Source organism: Myxine glutinosa, chromosome 2, assembly GCF_964187855.1.
Source record: "Myxine glutinosa chromosome 2, kmMyxGlut1.1, whole genome shotgun sequence".
In the NCBI taxonomy this organism is placed as follows: domain Eukaryota; kingdom Metazoa; phylum Chordata; class Myxini; order Myxiniformes; family Myxinidae; genus Myxine; species Myxine glutinosa.
In genome coordinates this window covers 231,215,200-231,238,270 of record NC_136262.1, presented here as the reverse complement: position 1 = coordinate 231,238,270, position 23,071 = coordinate 231,215,200, and the positions used below count along the sequence as shown (strand labels likewise).

At 44.3% G+C, this 23,071-nt stretch overlaps 1 protein-coding gene across 4 annotated transcripts in view; it reads left to right on the top strand.

Annotated features, from left to right (window-relative positions):
• Positions 1-23,071, top strand: part of SPG11 (SPG11 vesicle trafficking associated, spatacsin) — a 251,910-nt gene that overhangs the window by 154,984 nt on the left and 73,855 nt on the right. For all 4 annotated transcript variants that reach the window (XM_078772351.1, XM_078772350.1, XM_078772348.1 and 1 more), the window contains exons 27-30: positions 5,598-5,705; positions 15,409-15,574; positions 16,345-16,559; positions 19,663-20,488. In XM_078772351.1, the coding sequence (XP_078628477.1) occupies positions 5,598-5,705; positions 15,409-15,574; positions 16,345-16,559; positions 19,663-20,488 (1,315 nt within the window). The remainder of the gene's footprint in view (positions 1-5,597; positions 5,706-15,408; positions 15,575-16,344; positions 16,560-19,662; positions 20,489-23,071) is intronic.

Below are 23,071 nucleotides of genomic sequence, written 5' to 3'. Positions count from 1 at the left end.
ACTATAATATATGGAGAATACAGCTTTTTTGAAACAGTCCAGGCTAGTGTAAGAGATAGAATACAGAATGGATTAGGCTGCAAAAGAATAAAAGGAACAGCAGAAAGAGAAAGGGGAAAATGTTAACAGCATGGCCAAGGAGCAAAAAACAAACAAACAGACGGCCAAACTAAACGGAAAATATATGGGTACGGATGAGGGGTAGGTGTGAATGCAGGGGTTGGGTACGATAGATACTGAAGAAAACTCTCAGGAAGTAAAAACTGGAAATTGGGGGAGGGGGGGGGGGGGAGGATAAACTGGGGTAGCAAAGATCATGGTTTTTGAATTGGGGGCAATCTAAGATCGTGGTGAATAGTTGTCTTGAAGATTTGAGTGAGGAATGTGATGGAGGAATGAATGAATTAATATGAATGATCGTTTTAAGGCCATTTTTCCCCGCTAGAGCGGGGGTTAGCCTTGCGGGCCCCATGACAACCATGGTTCCCTGTTTGAGGCAGTTTTTTTTTTTTTTTTTTTTAAATGGCCGGATGCCCTTCCTGACGCCAACCCTTGGTCACGCTCTTACGATGCGCAGGGATACAGTGTGCCTATTCTGAATCGGGGTACACACGTGATAATTCATCCCAGCATGCTGGTACTCAATTTGCCGACCTCAGAAGGATGACAGGCTGAGTCAACCCCCCTGGCGTTAATTCAGCGATCGACCGGGATTCGAACCCAGGATCCTAGGATCCCAAGGCGGCACCCTAACCGCTAAGCCAACGCCAGGCTAGGAATGTGATTGAGGAGAATGTGGAATTTGGTTCCACAGGCAGGAAAAAAGATAAACAAATTAGGGGAGATGAGTGATTCTGAATCTTGGGAGGTTCACTAGAAGGGGGTTCCTGGTGGACCGCTTGCGCCCTGCAGAAACCAGAGGGGAACAAAGCACAGAAAGGGCAGAGGTTGTAAGACCCCAAAGGGGGCAGTACAACAAACAACAACAGGCAATTTGAAAGGCCGTTTTTCCTGCAAGAGCGGGGGTTAGCCTTGCAGTCCCCATGACAATCTTCTCCATTTTGCCCTATTTTCTGCATCTCCCCTTGTTAACCCCCTTGCCCGCATTTCTTCTTCGACCATCTTCAGCCAAGTCTTTCTCGGTCTTCCCCGTCCTCTACTTCCTTCTACATTCATTTCCATCACTCTTCTCAACCAGTCACTTTCATCCTTCCTCAACACATGACCAAACCATCTCAACCTGTTTCTCTTCACAGCATCCATCACAGGCTCTATTCCCATCATCTTTCGCAATTCATCATTTGTCTTCCTCTCTCTCAACAATACTCCACACATCCACCGAACCATTTGCATTTCCACCCTTTCCAGCCTTCGTTGCTGCTCTACGTTCATTACCCATGTCTCGTTCCCATAAATCATAACACTTCTCACACATGCACCATATACCTTTCCCTTCAGCTTCAACGACACTCCCCTCCTCGTCAGCACGCCACTCAGTTCCCGAAACTTCTTCCATGCACATCTCACTCTAGCAACCGTTGCCGAGTCTGATCCACCTTCTCCATTCAGCATGTCTCCTAGGTAACAAAATGTTTTCACACCTTCCAGCTTCACGCCATCTCCAAGATCCAACTCAACATTTCCTCCATCTGCAGCTCCATCCCTCTATGCACACCTTACACTTGAATGTAGCTGCCACACTGGTTAATGACCCTCTCAAACCACTACATTTTTGATGAACCCACTCAGCGCACATTGTACATTGAATGGAATTCACTCCGACACCCTTCCTGCACACAGCACACGGCCACTTCCCAGTTCTTTCCACCTCACCACATGCTTTACCACTTGCCATCACCTTCGTTTTTCCGATATTCATCTTCAGACCTTTTGTCCCCATACATTCCTTCCACTTGTTCATCTTCTCCTTCAGTCCATCCATACTTTCTGCAATCAACACCAGATCATCTGCATACAACAACTCCCATGGTAAACCCTCCTTTACGTTCCGAGCCAGCACCTCCATCACAGCTACAAATAGTCATGGACTTAGTACCAACCTCTGATGCACTCCCACCTTCACCTCAAACTCACCACTGTTCCCGTCCTTCGTCCTTACAGCTGTGCGCGCTCTTTTGTACATTGCCATCACTACTCTGATCAACCATTCCTCCACTCCTATCTTCCTCAATGCCCATGTCACTACTTCACGTGGAACCCTATCGAATGCTTTCTCCAGATCAACAAACCCAAGAAACAATATAGCAGTAGAAGACCCAAGCAGTAGAAGACCGATAAATCACCGACCTGCCTGCAATGGCAAAGTGATAGGCCTATAGACTTAGTTTCATTGTGGGACATTTCAACAATCTTGAAGGCCTTCTTTTCCATAGCATCAAGCTGAGAGAGGTGTGAGACAGAGGAGCCAGCCCAGAGAGGAGTGCACTGCTCCATCAAGGTACGGATGAAGGCCTTGTAGGTGGATAGGAGTTCAGGTGTGCCAAGGAAATACGCTGTACCACACAGGATGTCCAGTCAGCGACTGGCTTTGAAGGCCACCTTTGAAATGTGATTTGCCCAAGAAATGTCATGGCTGATAGTGAAACCTCGAAATCACTGAGTAGAATCAGCATGTGCAAGGTCCAGGTCTGAAATGAAATTGGTGATCTTTTTCTTTTTCTTTTTTTTATGTTGGAGGCTCCAGGCACGGACTACGTAGCCCTCATCGAGGTCAGGCCTTAAATAGAAGAGAAGAAAAGGTTGTGATAAAAAGTGTGTGATGTTTGTTTGTGAGAGAGATTGAAGCTAGCCCGGTAGCGATCTGAGATGACGTTGTTGGAGTAAAGGAAATATTTCATATCAGTTGCAATGATTGATGCCATGATCCTGCTCATGAATGGACGTAGGCTAATTGGTCTATAGTTAAGGGGATCGGTTTTTACAACCTTTTAATGTAATTCAATGATGTTGGCTGATTTCCAAGCAGATGAGAGATGACCTAGGGCATTTGACAGGGTGAAAAGAGCAGAAGGAGGAAGTGCAAGAACAGTTTTTTAGGACACGTGAGCTGATGTCGTCCAGTCCAGTTGCAGAATCAAAGTTGAGAGTTGCCAGAAACATCTCCACCCTCTGAGCAGTTGAGTCCAGGAGCAGTTGTGTATGACTGGTAAGGGTGGGTACAGAGAGGGAAGGGTTGGGGTCACAGGAATTTGAAGCAAACATAGAATTGAGGCAATCAGCCTTCTCATGAGCGGTGTCGGCTGTGGTGCCATTTGAAGTGAAGGAAGGGATGGAGGGGTAGCATTTTCTGGAGGCAGACTTAACAAGGTGCCACCAGGTCTTAGAGGAGGGAGACAAGTTTGAAAGTTTAATCATGAGGTTGGACAGATGTTTGCTGGCTCTCCTGAGGGTGAACACACGTGTTGTCGGCTTTGTTGAATGAGGTGAGATTGCCTTCAGTTGGGTTTGCTTTCCAGGAAGATAAAGCACGCAAGTTGTTTCAGAGCAACTGACACGACAGGATTCAGTGTACCATGGGTTGAATATAAGGAAAGTGAAGCATTTTGAAAATGTTTCAGGACAAAGTAAGAAGCATTTATATTCAATGAAGATCAAGTTTGGAGATATTTAGAAAGGAAGAAAAAAGAATGGAGCACAGGAAATACAGGCAGAAGGAAATGCAAGTAGAATGAGATTGTTGTGGAGTGGAAAAAAAAGTTTTTATGTTTTGTTTTTCTTGAAGAGAGTTGGAGAAATAGGATAATGTTCAGGAGGTAAAAAGTACAATATTTGGGAAGAAAGAAACAAAATGAGGAACATGCTGACAAAAGGAACACAGAATTTTCATAGCGGCTATCTGAGGAGTCGGACTTGAACACCACAAAAAATGAATTTGACAAATACAGCACAACAAGGTATGATTTAACACGGAAAATTGGATGGAAACACAAACGGCAACATGGGGACAAAGATGTAACAGAAAAACACGACAAATCCAGTTCGGAAAACTTAGCTTTAATGAGGTGGATGCGGAAGCTGCAAATACGACCAACACGTGGAAAAAACCCCGAACCTGAAGTTAAGAGCCTTTGGAAGCCATTGTAGTGATGGAGTGTGCTCAATACATGGTGTCATCTTTTGTGAAGTTGAGGAACTTTTTGGACGCTAGTTCTTTCAGGGATTGGGCAGAGAACTAGACTAGATGGAGTGATGGGGGTGTGGAGGGGAGGAGGTGAGATCAAAAGATGATTCCTTGTGAATGGACAGGGTGAGCGCATAGGATGTTCCTCTGTGAAGTATGTTCCAAGTAGCTCACCTGTCATGACATTTTTCCAGATCTGCAGAGTTGTATTCTGCAGCACTCCATCTCTCAAGAAATGTGGGGTACTGTTCTAGCCAAGGTGGAGTCATCCACCAAATTGTACAGAGGAATAACCAGGGAAGTAGAGAGGTCATTGATTGAGACTGCAATAATAAAGTCGTTCCTAAAATGCTGCGTTGTGGGACACCAGACTCAAATGGGAGATATCTCAAACAGAATGAGCAACCTGTTGTTTCTGCTTTCAGAGAAAAATGCAAGGAGGGGTCCTTGGATATCATTAGCAGACAGCTTGGAAAGGAAGGCTGCATGCCACACAGTATTGAAACCTTGAGAGATGTCCAGCAAGGGAAAGCTCTGATCTCTTGATTGATATTTCGTGCATCCATCCATTGTTGGGTGAATGAAGCAACCACAATGGAAGTTGAATGGATGATCAGAGATGAGAGAGTTGGATAAGAGATAATGTGTGATGCCAGCAGCAAAGATAGTGTTACTTTGAAGGGGGTATACGTATTAGATAGTATGTTAAGTTAGTGTGGTCTGTGTGTTCGCATAGGTTGGAACTTTTGTTTTTGTAAACAGGGGCCTGTTGGAGCAGACACTTCAGTTAACCCCTGACACTTCAGATCCCTATGCGTCCCTCGTTTACCAACCGAGTGCTCTGAAACCAGATACAGCCCGTCTGCTCGATGGTCCACAAGATCGCACCATCTTAGATGTTTAGATTTCGTATGAGGGAGGTCCCCAAAATTAGCCGAGTTCTGAACTACAACCTCAATAGATGACGGTCAGCCCACTCATGGCTATTTTTGGCTCAATAGATGACGGTCAACCCACTAATGGCGATCAAACGCTCGCTAAACATTTTATCTTTGTTGTTTAATGCTGCTGACAATCGCAGGCTCATTGTCCAAATTTTTTTTTTTTTTAAGAAAAGTTTTCCTATTTTTCTTTCGGCTAGGAAAAATGTTCACATGTTTCTTGTTTACGAAAAAACTCTTATTTGAAAAAAATATTTGCTCACTAAGAAATTTATTTTTGGCATGTTGCTGTAGATACTGTGCATCTACAGCAACTCTGCTGTAGTTACATGGTTTTCTCGTTTAATAATAACATATTGTCCTACATTTTAATGCATGGCAATTGTAGGTTTGTGAAAACGCTCTTTATGACCTTTAATTGATCCTTTTAGCATTGATAAAATGTAGACGTGTAGCAGAAAAGCAGCCCTACACCACGCTTTTATCCTAACTTTTAATCTCTGTGCATTTCCCAGGACACTCATTTATTGTACCTGCTGCAAATGTTCAACCTCTGCACAGAGCACAAAGACTACTGTTCTGCCAAGGAAAAGCTGCAGGCCTTCACTCGAGGACTAGATGAGGTTGGTAACTGTGAAGTCATTCCTTGAAGATCCTTCATATACACTACACAGACTTGGCATTTAATATGGAATATTTTTTTTGTGGGGGTGAACTTACTTTTCAAGATGACTTAGAACCAAAAGTTCATTGGAATTATGTTGAAATTATTCTAGATTTTGTTAATGTGACCTTTAAAAGAAACAAAAACCACATTTGACATTTCAAAGCAAATAAATTGATCCTTGAAAGTGATGTAAACTGATATCGAACTTAATTCATGGACAGTACTTTGTTAAACTTCTGTACGTTTTCCAGAAGTATCTCTTTATTTTGCACATTAGCCAAAAAAAATTTCAACAAAAGCGAAATTATGATTGGGATTACGGACAGTACAATTACAGTTCAATACTTCGTGTAACCCCCACGAGCATTCAGGAGAGCACATACACGTCGAGGCATGCTGTTCACGAGATTTGCCAAGGTTTGGACAGGAATTGCTTGCCATGCAGTGACAATAGCCTGCTGCAATTCACACACAGAGGTAGGCTGCTGGTCCAAGTTGTCGATTTGACATGATAATTCTGCCCACAAGTTCTCTTTCAGATTCATATCCGGGGACATGGCAGGCCACTCCATATGCTCTACACCACGGTCAGCAAGAAAGTGTTGGATCATGCGAGCACGATGAGGCCGTGCATTGTCATCTTGGAAGACAAAGTTTCCTCGAAAGGCTGCACGAGCAAATGGAAGCAATGTTTCTTCCAGAATGACACTGTACTTGAACTGGTTCAGGTTTCCATTCAGAACAACCAGGTCAGTTTTGCCCCCTGCATGAAAAGCAGCTCAATCGGTCACCACACCACCTCCAGCTTGGACTCTTGGCACTATAGAATCTTCGTTGTGGGCTTCATGCACTTGTCTGCACACTCGGACGCGGCCATATTGACTATAGACCAGAAATCTAGACTCGACACTGAAGGTCACATGATTCCAGTGTCCTGGCTGCCATTGACGGTGCTCTCTGGCCCACTGCAATCGGCGTTGGCTGTGTTGTCTGGTCAGGCGTGGCTTTCTCAGGGGACGCCTGGCACGATAGCCTGCTTGAACCAGTCGTTGGTTGACTAGTCCTCTGGATACAGGCACATTTGTCAGTTGCTGCCACTCAGCCATAAGCCGATTAGCTGACTTGGTATGGCCATTGCAGACTAACCGGTGCAGCTGGCAATAATCTCTCCTTGTGGTTCTGCGTGGACGTACTGGCCTCGGTATTGGAGTAGGGACACCCCTTTGAGCATTTCGTTTCAGGATCTTTGACACCTGACCTTGAGTGATGCCATACTGCCGAGCAATAGCACGCTGTTTCATGCCAGAATTTCGTAAAGCCACCACTCCATGACAAACAGCATTGTCAAGTTGACGGACCATCTCCAGAGGAAGCGGCAATAACTTTTGTAGACGTGTAGCAGTTGTTTTCCACTAATACAGAATGCAACAACCCTTATATACCCGATTGTGAAGCCAATCGTCAAATGTACCTGTCCTTACATTTTGTCACGCCACCTGTGATATAATCCTGTTATTGACTTCTTGCTGCGAAAGACAATCAGTGACATGGTTCTTTCAACAAAGACATCACCGAAGGGTAAAAGAAACTCACCAGATTGATATACTGAGTTCAGAAAGTAAACCCAAGTCAAGAAAAAAAAAAAACATTCCATATTAAATGCCAAGTCTGTATTTGTGTGCGTGTGCATACGTGTGCATACATGTGCGTGCATATAAGAAAAGACGTGTCCCAGGCATCATGCTTGATAGAATAAAATTGATCACTGGGACAAAAGATTTTTTTTTTTAAGTTTAACGTTTCATGCTCTCACTCAAGCCCATCATCGGAGACATGATTAAAAAGCACATACGTGTGCCATTTATACACAATGTTGAGAGATTAGTCATCCTGATTGTTAGCACCTGGGTTAACATCACTTCACCAATTAGCTAATTACCCCTAATTGCTTATTTGATGTACAGCATTCTGCGAGGGTGCTTGAAGCACCTCGGAGGCTTCTAAATGCGAGGGCTCCTAAATGAAGTTGTCTCCGAACACTTTTCCGATGGGTCGTAACACACTGAAGTTACGTAACACACGTAACACACTATTGGAAGCCAAAAAAAAAGAAAGGAACTTTCTACGAAAGTTGTTCCGTTTAAATGGTTACCCCAATGGTTTTGTGAATAAGTGTATGTGGAGGAGGGTAAATGGTGAGTCCACACAACTGGGAAATAAACCTGTTTGGTTTTAAAATAAATAAGAAGCCTCGTGATCCTCCTCGGTTCCGTGCAAACGTAAGACCGCTGTAAATTGAACAGAGGCTGACGGAGGTAAAGCCAGTTCGCTCCATTCGGTGGTGTTAATCTCCCTGAACGTGACAATTGGAGTCAGGTGTGGGATTTTTCTAGCCCCCTAAAAATGTTAATTAGAGTGTTGTCATGAGTGTGGATTAATTATCTTGTGGAAAATTATATTACAAAAAATTCCACTGACATTATGGGGCATGATGTATAGATAAATGACAAAAAACCTCAATTTAATCCATTTTAAATTCAGGCTATAACACAACGAAATGTGAAAAAATCAAGGTTGTGAATACTTTCTGAAGGCACTGTACGAGACTTACCTTTGAGCTGTCTCATCTGCGTTGATTCCCACCCCAACTATAAACTGTCAGATTTGTGCTGCTTCGGCATGGCATTGCGTCACCAAACGCTGGCTTGCCAACTACCTACCCTGCAGACAGTATGTATGTAACCTTTAACGAACGGAAAGTCATCACACCCTTAATACTTTCTTAATGGAGTCCCTCAAGGCTCAGTCCTCTCACCCACACTGTTTAACCTTACCTTGCAGGACATTCCACAACCACCCAGGAACATACAAAGTGTCATATGCGGACAACATTACCATTATATCTACCCATTGCAACATCAACATAGCCACAGTACTCTACAAACCTGGCTCGCCATCATCAGACTAATAAAAGTAACCCTCTCAAAATCAACAGTTACTCTTTTAACAAATCACAAGAATGAATGAATGAATGAATGAAACACAAAAGAACCACCTTTAGAGGCCATTTCCCCCCGCAGAGCAGGGGTTGGCCTTTTGGGGCACCGTCGTCCCCTTTTTTGAAGCAATGTTTTATGGCCGGATAGCCTTCCTGCCACCAACCCTGTTGGTCGCCTCTTGTGACACACAGGGAATTACCAGTGAACTGGTACTTAATTTGCCGACCTCGGAAGGTTGACAGGCTGAGTCAACCCCCCTGGTGTTAATTCAGCGATCGATCGGGATTCGATCCCAGGATCCTAGGATCTCAAGCTGGCACCCTAACCGCTAAGCCAACACCAGGCTTAATGAATGAAACACAAGAAGAAACAAAATCACACTCTCCCTCACATCTTTATGTTTGGTAATTGTAGGTTGCTTTATTCCTTTTCTGTTTCATCCTGACTTCCCCTTCCTCTTCTCGCTGTGTTTCGTTCAGCTCGTGTGCAGCTTGTTCACCCTTATGTGTCCTCCTGTCCCCTTCATCTCACTCTCACATGTACCAAGAGCACAACGCCAACTGTTGGTGTTCCCTTTCCATCTTGTTCACTTCCATTCTCCTTTAGCTCTTCCATAAGCCTCAATCAGATATACAAAAAACAACATAACACACGTCGCACTAAAAAACATCCCTATCCCACACAAACGCCAAACAAAATACCAGGAGTCATTTTTAATACATCAATGTCATTCTCGGATCATGTCACATACATTTTTTAAAAATGCACACCCAGGTTGAACACACTTGGGGCACTCACAGGCACCCACTTCAAACACCACAAAGAAACAACACTAATATACAAACAGTACATTTAATCAGTCCTTGACTATGCCAGCTCATCCTGGGCCTCCAGCTTGTCAAACACATCTCAACACTGACCAAACAAAACAACGTCTATTGCGTCATCACAGGTTGCACATTAGCAACACCCATCGAGCACCTAGATACAGAGGCAAAAATGGTAAAAATTGAAGACCACTTGGACGTGAGAGTTTAGCAGTTCATTGCAGCTGCAAGTGCCATGCCAACCCTAATGCCTAATCACCCATGCCACTGCATGTCCAACCACCCACAGACCCCCCTAGACAAATTAAGACCCCACCAGAAAGGCACTACAGCGATATCCTTCAGAACATATCCACACCAATCAATGACTAGTGCAAAAAACACATTAATGCCCACATCACCATAAACACAATCAATAACCTGGGCCCAAACAGTATTCTGGGTACTGAACCCCCACCCATAGACAACACAGATAAATTACTCCCCAGGCCTGATTGTGTTCACCTTTCATGCCTTCGCTGTGGATATCACCCACAGCATTTACAGCGCAAACATAGGCTCGATGACACCTCTTGTAATGAAATTGTGTCTAAGTTGAACCCAGGTGCTATGCTGCCTCTGTCCACTGCGGGGCTTCTATAAGAATTCGGACGGACAGCGCTCCGATGATTCCTGTAACATTTATTATGTGTGATGGTGCGTATTACTCTTCGTTCTAGGCTTGCTTGTACTAATTGCAAATCCATTATTACTTCTATGATTACTGAATAATGATATGATGCTTGCTGGCTTCTTACAGGTATTGCTAGAGGTTGATTCTGAATTAAACTCACTATTTGAGACAATGTTGTACATCTAATTCTTACAACAATTAATTCAGAAGCTTCTCTTGTCTTGAACGGGATCATCATGACTCACAAGTTGATACAAGTTCCGATCTTCGGAGCGGACCCTCAGGTGCCGGACGCCTCTGCTCAGCTACTGCATTGGCTGAAGTTACTGACCAGCCATCTGGACACACAGGAGGAGCTCGCCGATGTAACTAAGCTCGCGGTGCTGCACTCCCGCGTGAACCATACAGTATACACGTACATAACCCAGTTCGCTACGTACGATGCGGCCGTGGAGGAATTGAAACGAATCTACATCAAGACTCGAAGCATGGTCTATACTCGATATCTGCTCTCATCTCGGCGACAAGATCCATCGGAGACCATCGACCATTTCGTTCAAGACCTACGCCGATTAGAGAAGGACTGTGCTACTGGGACACGAACACCTGCACAAGTATCTGATGATTTAATGAGAGATTCTTTTGTTTCTGGGATTTATTCCCCAATCATCAGACAACGATTGCTTGAAGAAGAAGAGTTGACGCTGGAGAGAGCTCATAAGCTCTCGCTCTTGTACCAAGAAGCTCAAGTTCAAGCCGAAACGTACGACCGACCGTACGTCACTGCAGGTTTAACCGGCGCGACACGACCGGAGAGAGCTACCGCGGAGCACACAGATGCTGCCCCTCTGCCGGGAAATCGGGGACAACAGACACTCTCGAGGATCTCGACCCGAGTGTGTCAGCCGCCGCCGCTGCCTCTCCCTCAGCCAGAAATAACGCGACGTGCTTTTTCTGAGGGAACCGGAACCATTTAAGGTCAGTTTGTCCGGCTAGAGACGCGAAATGTCATTCGTGTTCTCGGAAGGGTCATTTTGCAAAGGCTTGTCGCTTGTCACGAGGCCGGCGAACTCGCTCGACTTTGAATGTGATTCTCTCTCCGCCCGGACAACGACCGGCACCACGCGCGGCCTTGATTGGGATCACCCCTCCACGCGGGCCACGTGCTGTGCGCGTGACCTTGACTGTGAACGAGGCGCCAACAAAACAAGTGGCGCGATCACGCCTGTTTGCAGCCCGACCGTCCTTGACTGGATTTCTTTCGTCGCCCAGCCCAAGTCCGGCTTTGGCACGATCGACGCGAGCTGGCATCTGATCCCCGCCCATGGCTCGAGCGCCACCTATTGACGGCTCAACCGACCCACGTTCGGCCTTGACTTCACGAAAGATGCTAGCTGGCGTCGGCTCCACACGTGTGGCTCGAGTGCCCCCTCTCGACGCCTCGACGACTGCAGGACCACCTGGCTTGTCCAGCGCGGTTATTCCACTAATGATTGAGGGGCAACATGCAAATGCCTTAATCGACACGGGATCGACAGATAGCTATGTTGATTTATGACTCGTTCAAAAGCATGGCTGGCCGATTCTCGGGACAACACGCCAAATCTTCATGGCATCCCAAGGGCTATGGCTCCGCACTCGAGGAGAATGCCGACTAAAGCTTGTGATTAATGGTCGCATGTTTCCGGATGTGCATTTAATGGTCTTACCAGCGTTATGTGCGGAAGTGTTGCTGGGACATGATTTTCTCCGACGGCATGGGCGTTTGGAAATGGAATTTGGAGGTGCTGATGCTCTTGCAGGGATGGAAATTGAACCGCTGTCGCTGTTTCCCAATATGACTACTGACTGTACACCGGTTGCCATTAAATCGCGACGCTATTCCCGTGCTGACACACAATTCATTGCTGAGGAGACTGCGACTACTAAAGGAGGGCATAATCGAACCTAGTCGATCGCCTTGGAAAGCCCAAGTTTTGGTGGTGCAGACCGCTACGCACCGCAAACGCATGGTAATCGACTACTCACAGACGATAAATCGGTATACACAATTGGACGCCTACCCACTCCCGGGAATGGATTCTCTGGTTCGACAGGTGGCACAGTACTCTGTCTACAGTACTTTAGATCTTCGTAGTGCGTATCATCAAATTCCCATCTCCGAGGCCGATTGCGTCTACACTGGGTTTGAATCCGGACAAAGGTTGTACCAGTTCACCCGTCTGCCTTTTGGGGTCACAAATGGGGTGCCTGCTTCCAAAGGGCCATGGACGACCTCATCGCTAAGGAGCACTTAACCGATGTCTTCGTTTATCTGGATAATCTCACGGTTTGTGGGTACGACAAAACTCATCATGATGCTAACCTGAAGCGCTTCCTCGAGGTTGCGCACAAGTATCGACTGACTATGAACGAGGCTAAATGTCGCCATTCTGCTTGAACGATGGATCTCCTGGGGTACACCTTGACCCACGGCACTATCACTCCGGACAAGGAGCGCCTGCGACCCTTGCTCGACATGGCCCCACCCCACGGTCGTGCTTCTTTGAAGCGTGCTCTCTGGCTTTTTGCTCATTACTCTAAGTGGGTCCAAAATTTATCTGAGAAGCTTTGTCCCCTCGTGGATTGCAAAGGGTTCCCCATGTGTCCCGCTGCTAAGGCCGCTTTCTACGGCCTGCAGTCCAATGTCGCTGGCGCCGCTGTGTCGACGATTGACGAAAACAAGTCCTTTGTTTTGGAAAGCGATGCGTCGGATCACGCGATAGCTGCTACTCTCTCAAGACGGGCGGCCTGTGGCCTTCTTTTCAAGGACTCTCTCCGCTGCGGAACACCGACACTCGTCTGTCGAAAAGGAGGCGTATGCCATCGTCGAGTCGATTAGGCGCTGGCGGCAATATTTGCTTGGCCGATGTTTTCAGATCATCACGGATCAACAGTGTTGCCTTTATGTATGACACGCAACATGCTCAACGCATTAAGAATTAGAAAATCACTCGTGGCGGATTGAGTCAGCCGATTTTTGTTACACTATCAAGTATCGCCCGGGGCGGGATAACCTCGTCGCCGACGCATTATCACGGCCAGCGGTGTGTGCGAGCCTCACCTCTTTTGAGGACCTGCGCGTCCTTCATGACACTTTGTGCCATCCCGGCGTGACGCGTTTACCTCATCATGTGCGCAGTCGTAATTTGCCTTATTCCATTGAGGATATTCGTCGGCTGTGTCGAATTTGTTCTGTTTGCGCCGAACTCAAACCTCGCTTCTACAACCCTCGGATGGGTACGCCGGTTCAGGCCACTCGGCCGTGGGAGCGATTGGCCATGGACTTCAAAGGGCCCTTGCCGCCTTCGTGTCTACCGTCTTGTCAGGGCATACCGGCTTCGGGCAGTTCTCGTTATCTTCTCACGATAGTTGATGAGTTCTCCAGATTTCCCTTCGCTTTCCCGTGCGGCGATATGATCGCTGCCACAGTTATCTGGTGTCTGCGGGAACTGTTTTCTATGTTTGGGAATCCGGCCTTTGTCCATACTGATCGTGGAGTGGTGTTCCTGTCCCAGGATGTGAGAGCATTCTTGCTCCAACGGAATATCGCTTCGAGCTATACTACTCCGTATAGGCCCCAGGCGAACGGACAGGTGGAACGCTTTAATGGCATTATTTGGAAAGCCATTGCTCTGACCCTTAAGTCTAATGGACTAGGATTGGACCGATGGACCAGGGTGGTACCCACCGCGCTCAGCTCGATCAGGACTTTATTGTGCACTGCTACTAATCAAACTCCCCACGACCGTATGTTTCGCTTTTCGCGTCGTTCTGGTGGTGGTCGCCCTTTGCCGGGCTGGCTTGCTGTGCCCGGACCGGCTTTTCTCAAACGCGCGGTTCGCTCAAGTAAGTACAACCCCCTCGTCGACAGGGTTCGTATTCTCCAAGCCAATCCCGAGCACGCTCGAGTGCTGATGCCGAATGGACGCGGGTCTACCATCTTGGTGCGTCACCTTGCCCCATGCGGGGATACTGTAGAGCTGGACTACGGCACGGTTGATCCGACAATGGAGAATCTACCGGCTATCCCATCGCCACATACGCCCGATCCAGATGGCTTTGTGGGGCCCCCACCGTCACCCGAGTTAGGCGATCATTCCGATGCGGGGGATTTCGGTCTCATGGATGTGGCACCCAGTGCCTATCGGACACGCGCCGGGAGAGAAATTCGCCGCTCCGACCGCTATGGCTGGACTGACTGACATGGACTGCTGCTGACTGATGTTTCTATGCTGTTATGACTTGCTAGCTTGATTTCGCCCCGAGAGGTAGTGTAGTTTTAATGTCGGGGAGAATGTAATGAAATTGTGTCTAAGTTGAACCGAGGTGCTATGCTGCCTCTGTCCACTGCGGGGCTTCTATAAGAATTCGGACGGACAGCGCTCTGATGATTCCTGTGACATTTATTCTATGTGATGTAGTGCATCCTCAGATGGTGCGTATTACCTTTTGTTCTTGGCTTGCTTGTAGTAATTGCAAATCCATTATTACTTCTATGATTACTGAATACTGATGTGATGCTTGCTGGTTTCTTACAGGTATTGCTTGAGGTTGATTCTGAATTAAACTCACTATTCGAGACGATGTTGTAAATCTGATTCTTACAACACCTCTGACGACATCTGAAACCACTGCCATGCTGCCCCACACACAATAAAACACTTTATGGAAAACTGCATGGTCTTGGCTCCACGAAGGCAGGAGCACAACATCTTAGCACAAGGGCACAACATCTGGGTTGCTCCCGGGAGATTGATCAATCACCTTTCTCTGTACCGTGGTCCTGTTCAAGCATAACTGACCAGGACTAATCAATAACAACATAATTTTAAATGTAGCTTCACATACATATTATGAGGTCATTTTAAATAACTTAACATCTATTGTTTGGCTGATGGCATGGTTGTATTTTGCTGTATTCTTGTTTTTTAATACCTTTATGTACTGTATTGAATTTTTTTAAACACTCAATTTATGTATCCCTCATGTTTAACCTCATATTCAATAGCTTGCAATTAATCCTATTTGTTTTCATGGTGTGGACCCTTCGTCAGCCCACAATATATTAAATATATATTTTTACAGAAATGTTCTTTTCTTCCCCTCTTCCATTTCCAGCTAAAGGCCTTGGGCACACACACTAGCTTATCACTGCCAGCCAACTGGCTTGAAGCTCAAGCTTCAGTTCTTCTCCTGATGCTCATTCGGAAGAGCGAGACACAGTATCAGACTTTCAGATTGTATCGGTTGTTGTCAGAATCACATGGTGTACTCCACTCTGATGGTATGTCTGTTGGTGATGTGATATCAAAAGATCACTGTGCAATGGATACCTTGTGACTACCCATAATTACCCTCACCAGAGGAGAGTGTATTGCATTTGAGTCTGTTTGTCTGTCTGTTTGTCCACACAGAATGAATATGATTTCCTCTGCAACTGTTGGTCTGATTGACAGGAAATTTTCACCATAGCTGCACCTCCTCCTGTTAATTTTTTTATGATAGTTATGACGTCATAGGTCACATGGTATGGGCGCCATCATGGAAAAACCGAAACAGTTTGCACCTCTATATCTCCGAAACCACTGCATGGTAAAAAATGAGACATGGCTCATTGTAAAGAACTCTCCATGGGGGAATAATATATGTTAATGATGATGTCATAGGTTCCTCCATTATGACGTCATAATTTGACGAGTACAAAACTTCATCCGATCAAGATGAAATTTCTTCAGCTTCATCTAGGGATGAATTGGTGGTGAAAAAAAAAAGAATGATGATGTCATCGGTCACGTGGTTCGGCCGCCATATTTGTTTCAACACAAAAGCCTTAAAAACCACTAAGAACACGTCATGGAAAGGGTCTGCAAACTCTGATTGCTTTCTTGTTGTCATTTGTAATTGATTTTTTATTGTGCACGTGATTTTGTATTTTTCTACTCTGATGCATAAGGAAACAAACTGTGTGTTTAATACACATTGACATCCAATTTAAACAATGCGTGTATTGTGATGAAGGCACCTGGTACATGGTTGGAACATGTTGCTTTGCAGTGCTGGATTTCAAGAAGCTGAGTCAGTTGGCACAAATTTTGCGCCACTTAGACGTACCACTGGGTCCAGCAAGATTACAGGATTGGGGCCCAGAAGATCTGCATACGCACTGTGTCCACCTTGTAGCATGCCTGCAGGAACGACGGTACTTTGTACAGGCCAGACAAGTGGCAGCTGTCATGGACCTACCCTGTGAGGATATAGTCACTAATGAAGTAAGTGAAAATCCTTCCCTTTTTTTTTTTGTAAACCACATTTCTTCAGATTTTCTTTTATCTGAGCAAGGGGAGAAAACTGTGTAAACAAGGTGGATTCAGCCACAAACTCTAAATCACATAAGTAGAGGGAAAAACTGGCAACCCAGAAAGAGGCAAACTTGTGGAGGGTTATAGTAAAGTGGTTTATAGGAAATACCATTACAGGCTGGACAAAAGCACCAAATTTTCCACAGAATTTATTTAGGGTACTTTGATTATTTAGGCCTGGTGTTGGCTTAAAGGTTAGGATGACTGGCTTGGGATCCTAGAGTCCTGAGTTTGAATCCTGGTCTATCATTGAATTAACACCAGGTGGGGTTGACTCGGCCCGTCATCCTTCCGAGGTCGGCGGAATGAGTACCAGTGTATTGGGAATTCCACATCTGGTGTGGAGTACTCTCCGCTAGGATTGTAGCTTACATATTAGCATGCATGTGCTTTCTATCGCCAACAGCCACCAGAAGCAGCTATGGTGTGAATAATAATAAATAACAATGATTAATTTCAGAAGGGTAGCCATCAAAAATGTAAAATAAAAATTTCCACAAAATGATACTGCTCTTAATTATTATATATGATTTCTTGTTTATATATATGATATACAACAACAACAACAACATGCATTTTAAGGCCATTTTCCCTGCTAGAGCAGGTTTATATACAATTATACATATGATATATGATACATATTATACATCACATAGTTATTATTAAGGTCCAAAATTTGCCCAAGATCATTGAAATATTGAAGAGCAACTATGAATGAACTGTCCAAAACATTAAGATGACAAGAGATATTATCCGCTTAACTGTTGTTATATAAAGACCTTCGGAAATCATACGTTATATCTGTGGATAATATCCTAAGTTGAATTTCAGTATCTCCTGCTAAGGTCTCATTGTACTCTTTGTGTGGCTACCCTTCTGAAATTGATCATTACTAGCAATGGTACCTGCCCTATGGGTGGGGCTTCAATTGGGAAGCCCAAATGAAAAGGCAAAATATCAGAAATTGAAGGCTTTTTTTATTTTAAACGATTCATATAAACATCCGTTGAATCATATCACACGCGAATCATCAAAATCTAAACAGTACATGGCGCCCATTTTGAAAAAAGATTGAATTCTGCAAAACGGAAGTGGCCGCTACACGTCTTTCTCAGTTGCACGTTTATGTGTGAAGAGTGCGCACCGAATCTGTAACATGGAAGCGGCCGCTACACCTGTTTCTCAGTCGCTTTGCACACGCTGCCTTGTTACTTTGGAGCCGCACGTTTATATAGGAAGAGTTCGTCAGGAGTCGATCTACTCTCTCCTGGTACGTAGAATAAACAGTATTTGTAGAATTTCAACAAAAGACACATTACTGTTCATATCGGTAAATATTATTCCATCGTGTTTGGAAAAACTGGAACATTGGAAAACTTGGTAAAACATAGCCTATTTTACTCCCAGGGGTCCCAGGAATACCCACCCAAAATATCGTTGCGATCGGTTGAGCCTTTTTTGCGGTACTTTCAAACGGATGGACGGACATTTGGTGAATTATAGTAAGATGATGTGAGGGGAACATTCACAGAAAATTTGGCACTTTTGATGACCCCGTAACGGAAATTCCAAAATATTTTATTAAGCCACCTTATTATTGATGGGGTAGAAAGCGGATGCTCCTGTTCAGTTGGCATCGTAAAACAATGTCAGCATTAGCACTACACCAATCCTTCCCTGTTCTCGATTATCTCCACGGAACTCTCTCACCACAACTTTCCTCAGATATTGATACAAGGTTCATAACATCCAATTCATTCTGGCTGGATGCTAGTTTAAACGACTATGGTTGGATTTCATCAGAAGACTATTTTATTTTGTTTGTTCGACAGGATCAAATGTATGACAACTCAATGATTCCCGCAGAGGCTAGTCCTGATGCTTGTATGTCACTTCCGCATGTGCTTCCAGTGTTGTCACATGGTGGACGTCTCAATTATTTACACTCATGTTTTCTTTTTTTTCAAAAATGTTTGATTCCGAAGGATTTGCAAATGATTGTGAATATTCAAATGGAAGGATGCCAGTTAACAATTACGGTGTAATTAGGTCTGGGTTAAGTTTTCCTTTAACCTTAACCTCATGTCAAATTTACATGCACGCACCCATTTTTTTTTGAATGAGCAATTGTATACTTCTTTCCTCATTTAATTGTCTTTCAAATGATATATGTGTAAACTGAAATAAGCCATTGGCAATAAATGCTAATAGTAGTAGTCATCATAGTTGTCCCGTTGGTAGCCCTGGAGTCATCAAAATAGTTGTCAGTATAATTTAATCCATTTCTTAAACATCTAATGGTCTTCACAGACAATTAAGTGTGTATTGTTAGTTGTTATCGACATTCGGGTTTCGAAAGGTGAAACGGGTGTGTGTGTGTGTGTGTGTGTGTGTGTGTGTGTGTGTGTGTGTGTGTGTGTGTGTGTGTGTGTGTGTGTGTGTGTGTGTGTGTGTGTGTGTGTGTGTGCGTGCGTGGTGCATGTGCTGTTGGGGGTTCAGAAGGTGGAATGGAGTCTTCCCAGGTCTCAAAGTGTCCACCTTCGTGTGTGTATGAATGTGTGCTCGCTTACATTTGTGCAAATGTGTGTTTGTGTGAAAGTTGCTGTTTTTGGCTGCTATCTCCACATGTGTGTGGGTTTCAGGAGATGGAACGGAGACCGACCAGGTCTCAAAGTGTGTGTGTGTGTGTGTGTGTGTGTGTGTGTGTGTGTGTGTGTGTGTGTGTGTGTGTGTGTGTGTGTGTGTGTGTGTGTGTGTGTGTGTGTGTGTGTGTGTGTGTTTATGAGATGTTTATTTGGAAAGATATATTTTATCAAGGGTAATTTTAGATGTTTTGCTTTCCTCTGGTATTAACCTTGTTTTTGTTCTGAAATGCCTTTGTTCATGTTATGAACCAGATACTTTTTTTTTTTTGCGATATATTAATTTTGCGCTTCTTTGTAAATAAATATTATTAGCAACACGCTGCCTTTGCTAATTTTGCTTGCAATTGTTTCCTGTTTCTCTGTTCTAGCTTTTTGCTGGCATGCAAGATCTGCAGGAAAAGGAACAATGGGGCTCTGCTAAAGTCAGAGCAAACTTTTGGAAGCGGTGCCATGAGGCCTTCGACAGTGCTCGTACCTCACCGAGCCATGCTGCCAGCTTCTTCACTGCACGGGCATCCGAAGTTGTCATTGACAACTTCACGTCGCAGTTTTTGACTTGTTGTCCTGTCAATGAACTTTCCACCAGAGACCGTGCTGCAGCTATCTTGCCTTTGCATGAGAAATTAGCTCTCCTGACACTTTCAGGCCACTGGTTAGGCAATGGCCTTACCACTCAACCTTCTGAAATGGAAATTGCCGAGTTTGAGTGTTGGAAATGCCGACTGCAGCTTCACCACTCATTGGAGACAGCGGGAACGTCTGTTTCATCTACGGTTGATACAACAGTGGATGAAAATTCCCATCAAAAAGAAAATTATGTGGAACAAGAGGGATGTGCTTCCTTTGCCATGCTGTCATCAAAATTCTCTTTTGACTCACACTCGCTACTCTCCTCCCCACATCATCTCAAACTGTCTGGCCTATCTTCATCAAATAGCTTCTGTTGTTTAACCGATTTTCAAGAGAAAATCTTTGAGAGAAACGTCAGTGACTTACTTGATAAAGGTTGTATTCTGGAGGCGGCAAGGGTGTGTCATTACTTTGGAGTGAGACTTCCTGACCTTGAGCTCGCCCTGAGTTGCCTTGCCCTAGCCTCGTGTGAAGCCAATGTTGCTGACCTGCCTGAGTGTGCTCAGGATATTGTGCAGGGATATTCAGCACAGACACCGATTCCACGACACAGGAAAGACAGTGGTAAGTTGGGCACTTTTCCTCATGATGCAATATTTTCATCTGCACTCATTCTCATAGTTGACATTCTTTTATCACCTTTCTTCAGTGGCCGTTATTTTTCCAATGGGACTAACAATCTTTTTTATTCATTTGTTGCGACATCTTGCACACTAACAAAATACGATGCGGCTCATCTCATGCTTGTCCTACATTTTTCACAATCTCTGCCTGGCATTACAGAATATACATACAGCGCCTTCCATAAGTATTGGAACAGTGAAGTCAAATTTGTTATTATTGCTATACTAGCAAAGGTACCCGGCATTGCCGGGTAACAATGATTAGCTTCCTGACGGGAATATGAAGAGAGGGGGGAAGAGAGGAGGGAGGGAGAGGGGGGAGGGGAAGGAGAGAGAGGAAAGGGAAGGAGAGGGATTCGAGGGTCAGTATATCGCACAAAAATGTTAGTCAATAAAAAAAATGAGTACGTAAAAACAAAAAGGGACCTCTGTCTACTGTAACGCTATGGCTTGCAAACGCAGCCTGAATAGCGTTCACCAAGTGGTGGTTAATCATATTCAAAAAAGGGTGTTTTAACACACCCAAACGCCCCCGGCCTTGTGACTAATTAAGTACACAGATATTTCTGACTTCATTTTTAGAGCCCTCGTCAAGCGGCTTAAGCACTCCAGCAAGCACTCCAACGAAATGGGTGATAAGGAACGGCTGGCTTAGCAAGCGATAGCAAGCTGATTGCTTCTGGTTGAAATGGCTGAGGAATTTTAAAAACAGATCACAGGTACAGTGGAGTGACACCCTATCCCATCGAAGCATGAATTAAGTTAAAATTATTATCAAGTTACATAAAAAAACGAACCCCAGAAGGAGAATGACAGCCTCACTTAAATAAAAGAATAGATATACACTTATTTTTAAAATCGCTATGAAAGTATAGTCCAGAATAATGATAGTCAATAAAAAAATGGGTACGTAAAAACAAAAAGGGACCTCTGTCTACTGTAACGCCATGGCTTGCAAAAGCAGCCAGAAGAGTGTTCACCAAGTGGTGGTTGATCATATTCAACTAGAACGGAACTCTTCGACGTCACGACGTCGACTGATATGCTTCCACCCACATTATTACATCATTATAATACTTGTATCAAGTTTGATTTAATTCCATTCAGCTCTGCCCAAGTTAGCACATTTCTACCTGACATAACATCTGACCATTGACCTATTGACCCCAAAATTTAATCATTTCATGTTTACATCATTATACATACCTGCACCAGGTTTTAATTTAAATCCCTTCAGCCGTTCACAAGTTCTCACATTTTTACCTGACATGACCTCTGATCTTTGGCCTTTGATATCGGGACCCCCAAAATCTAATCAGTTAATCTTTACATCATTATACATACCTGTACCAAGTTTGAATTAGATCATTTCAGCCATTCTCAGGTTATAGACCTGTTACAGACTATGACCTTTGATCTCTTGACCCCAAATTCTAATCATTTAATCTTTACATCATTATACATACCGGTACCAAATTTGAATTAGATAACTTCAGCCGTTCTCAAGTTATAGACCTACTAGCGAGGTACCCGTGCTACGCACAGGTGGGATGCCATGAGCAAACAGACAATGCAGAAACGGTGAATGCTAGAGCATGAAACCAATAAATTCCACATTCCTCTGTGGCACCTTCAGTTGCATGTCAGACATGGACAGCAGGTTCGTGAAAGACTTAGGTAAAAAAAAAAAAACGACGAATGGAACCAAATAAATTCCATATTCCTGTGCCACCTGTAGTCGAACATCAAGCACGGACAGCAGGTTCGTGAAGGACTTCCATGAAAAACGTACCCGTATGAATGGTTCCATACCCAGTAAAAGGCGAATTTGCAAATGGCGATCCACGAATGTCACGGTTAGAAAGTGGAAATTGTCACGGCATTTTGTCATTCACTTGAACTCAATATCTCTATTTTCATTCCAAACAGCATAACTCCAATCACAAATTAAATAGCATTAATATAAGAAATAAACTTTTACCAACATTCGGGACATAAACAAATATTTAAATCCGGGTGTGAAGTCCTTCCATAAGGTTGTGTGATTACAATTACGAATTCAAAATCGTAATTGTAGTCACTCAATTCCAAATGTCATTCCAATCATAAATTGATACTTTTACAAAATACTGTTTTAAATGACGGTTGTATTACGATATTATAAAACCAGCTCATTGCCATTATCTGTCCACTTCCGGATTCGCTGCAGGTTCCTATCAAGTTATTTTCAAAATCATAATTTTATTTAGGATTTTTTGAAACCTCTTGCATTTGTACAACATCCGCTGGGACCCAAAAACGTTCCACAGGAGTTTTGGCGGGGCCAGGCCCAGAACAGAGGGAGTAGTTTGGGGACGGACAGACAGACACTCCTGTTTTATAATATAAGATTACAGATTTGACTTTTGACCCCAAAATCGAATCACTTAATCTTTACAATATTATACATACCTGTACCAAGTTTGAATTCGATCACTTAAGCTGTTCTCCAGTTATAGACCTATTCCAGATTTGACCTTGGACC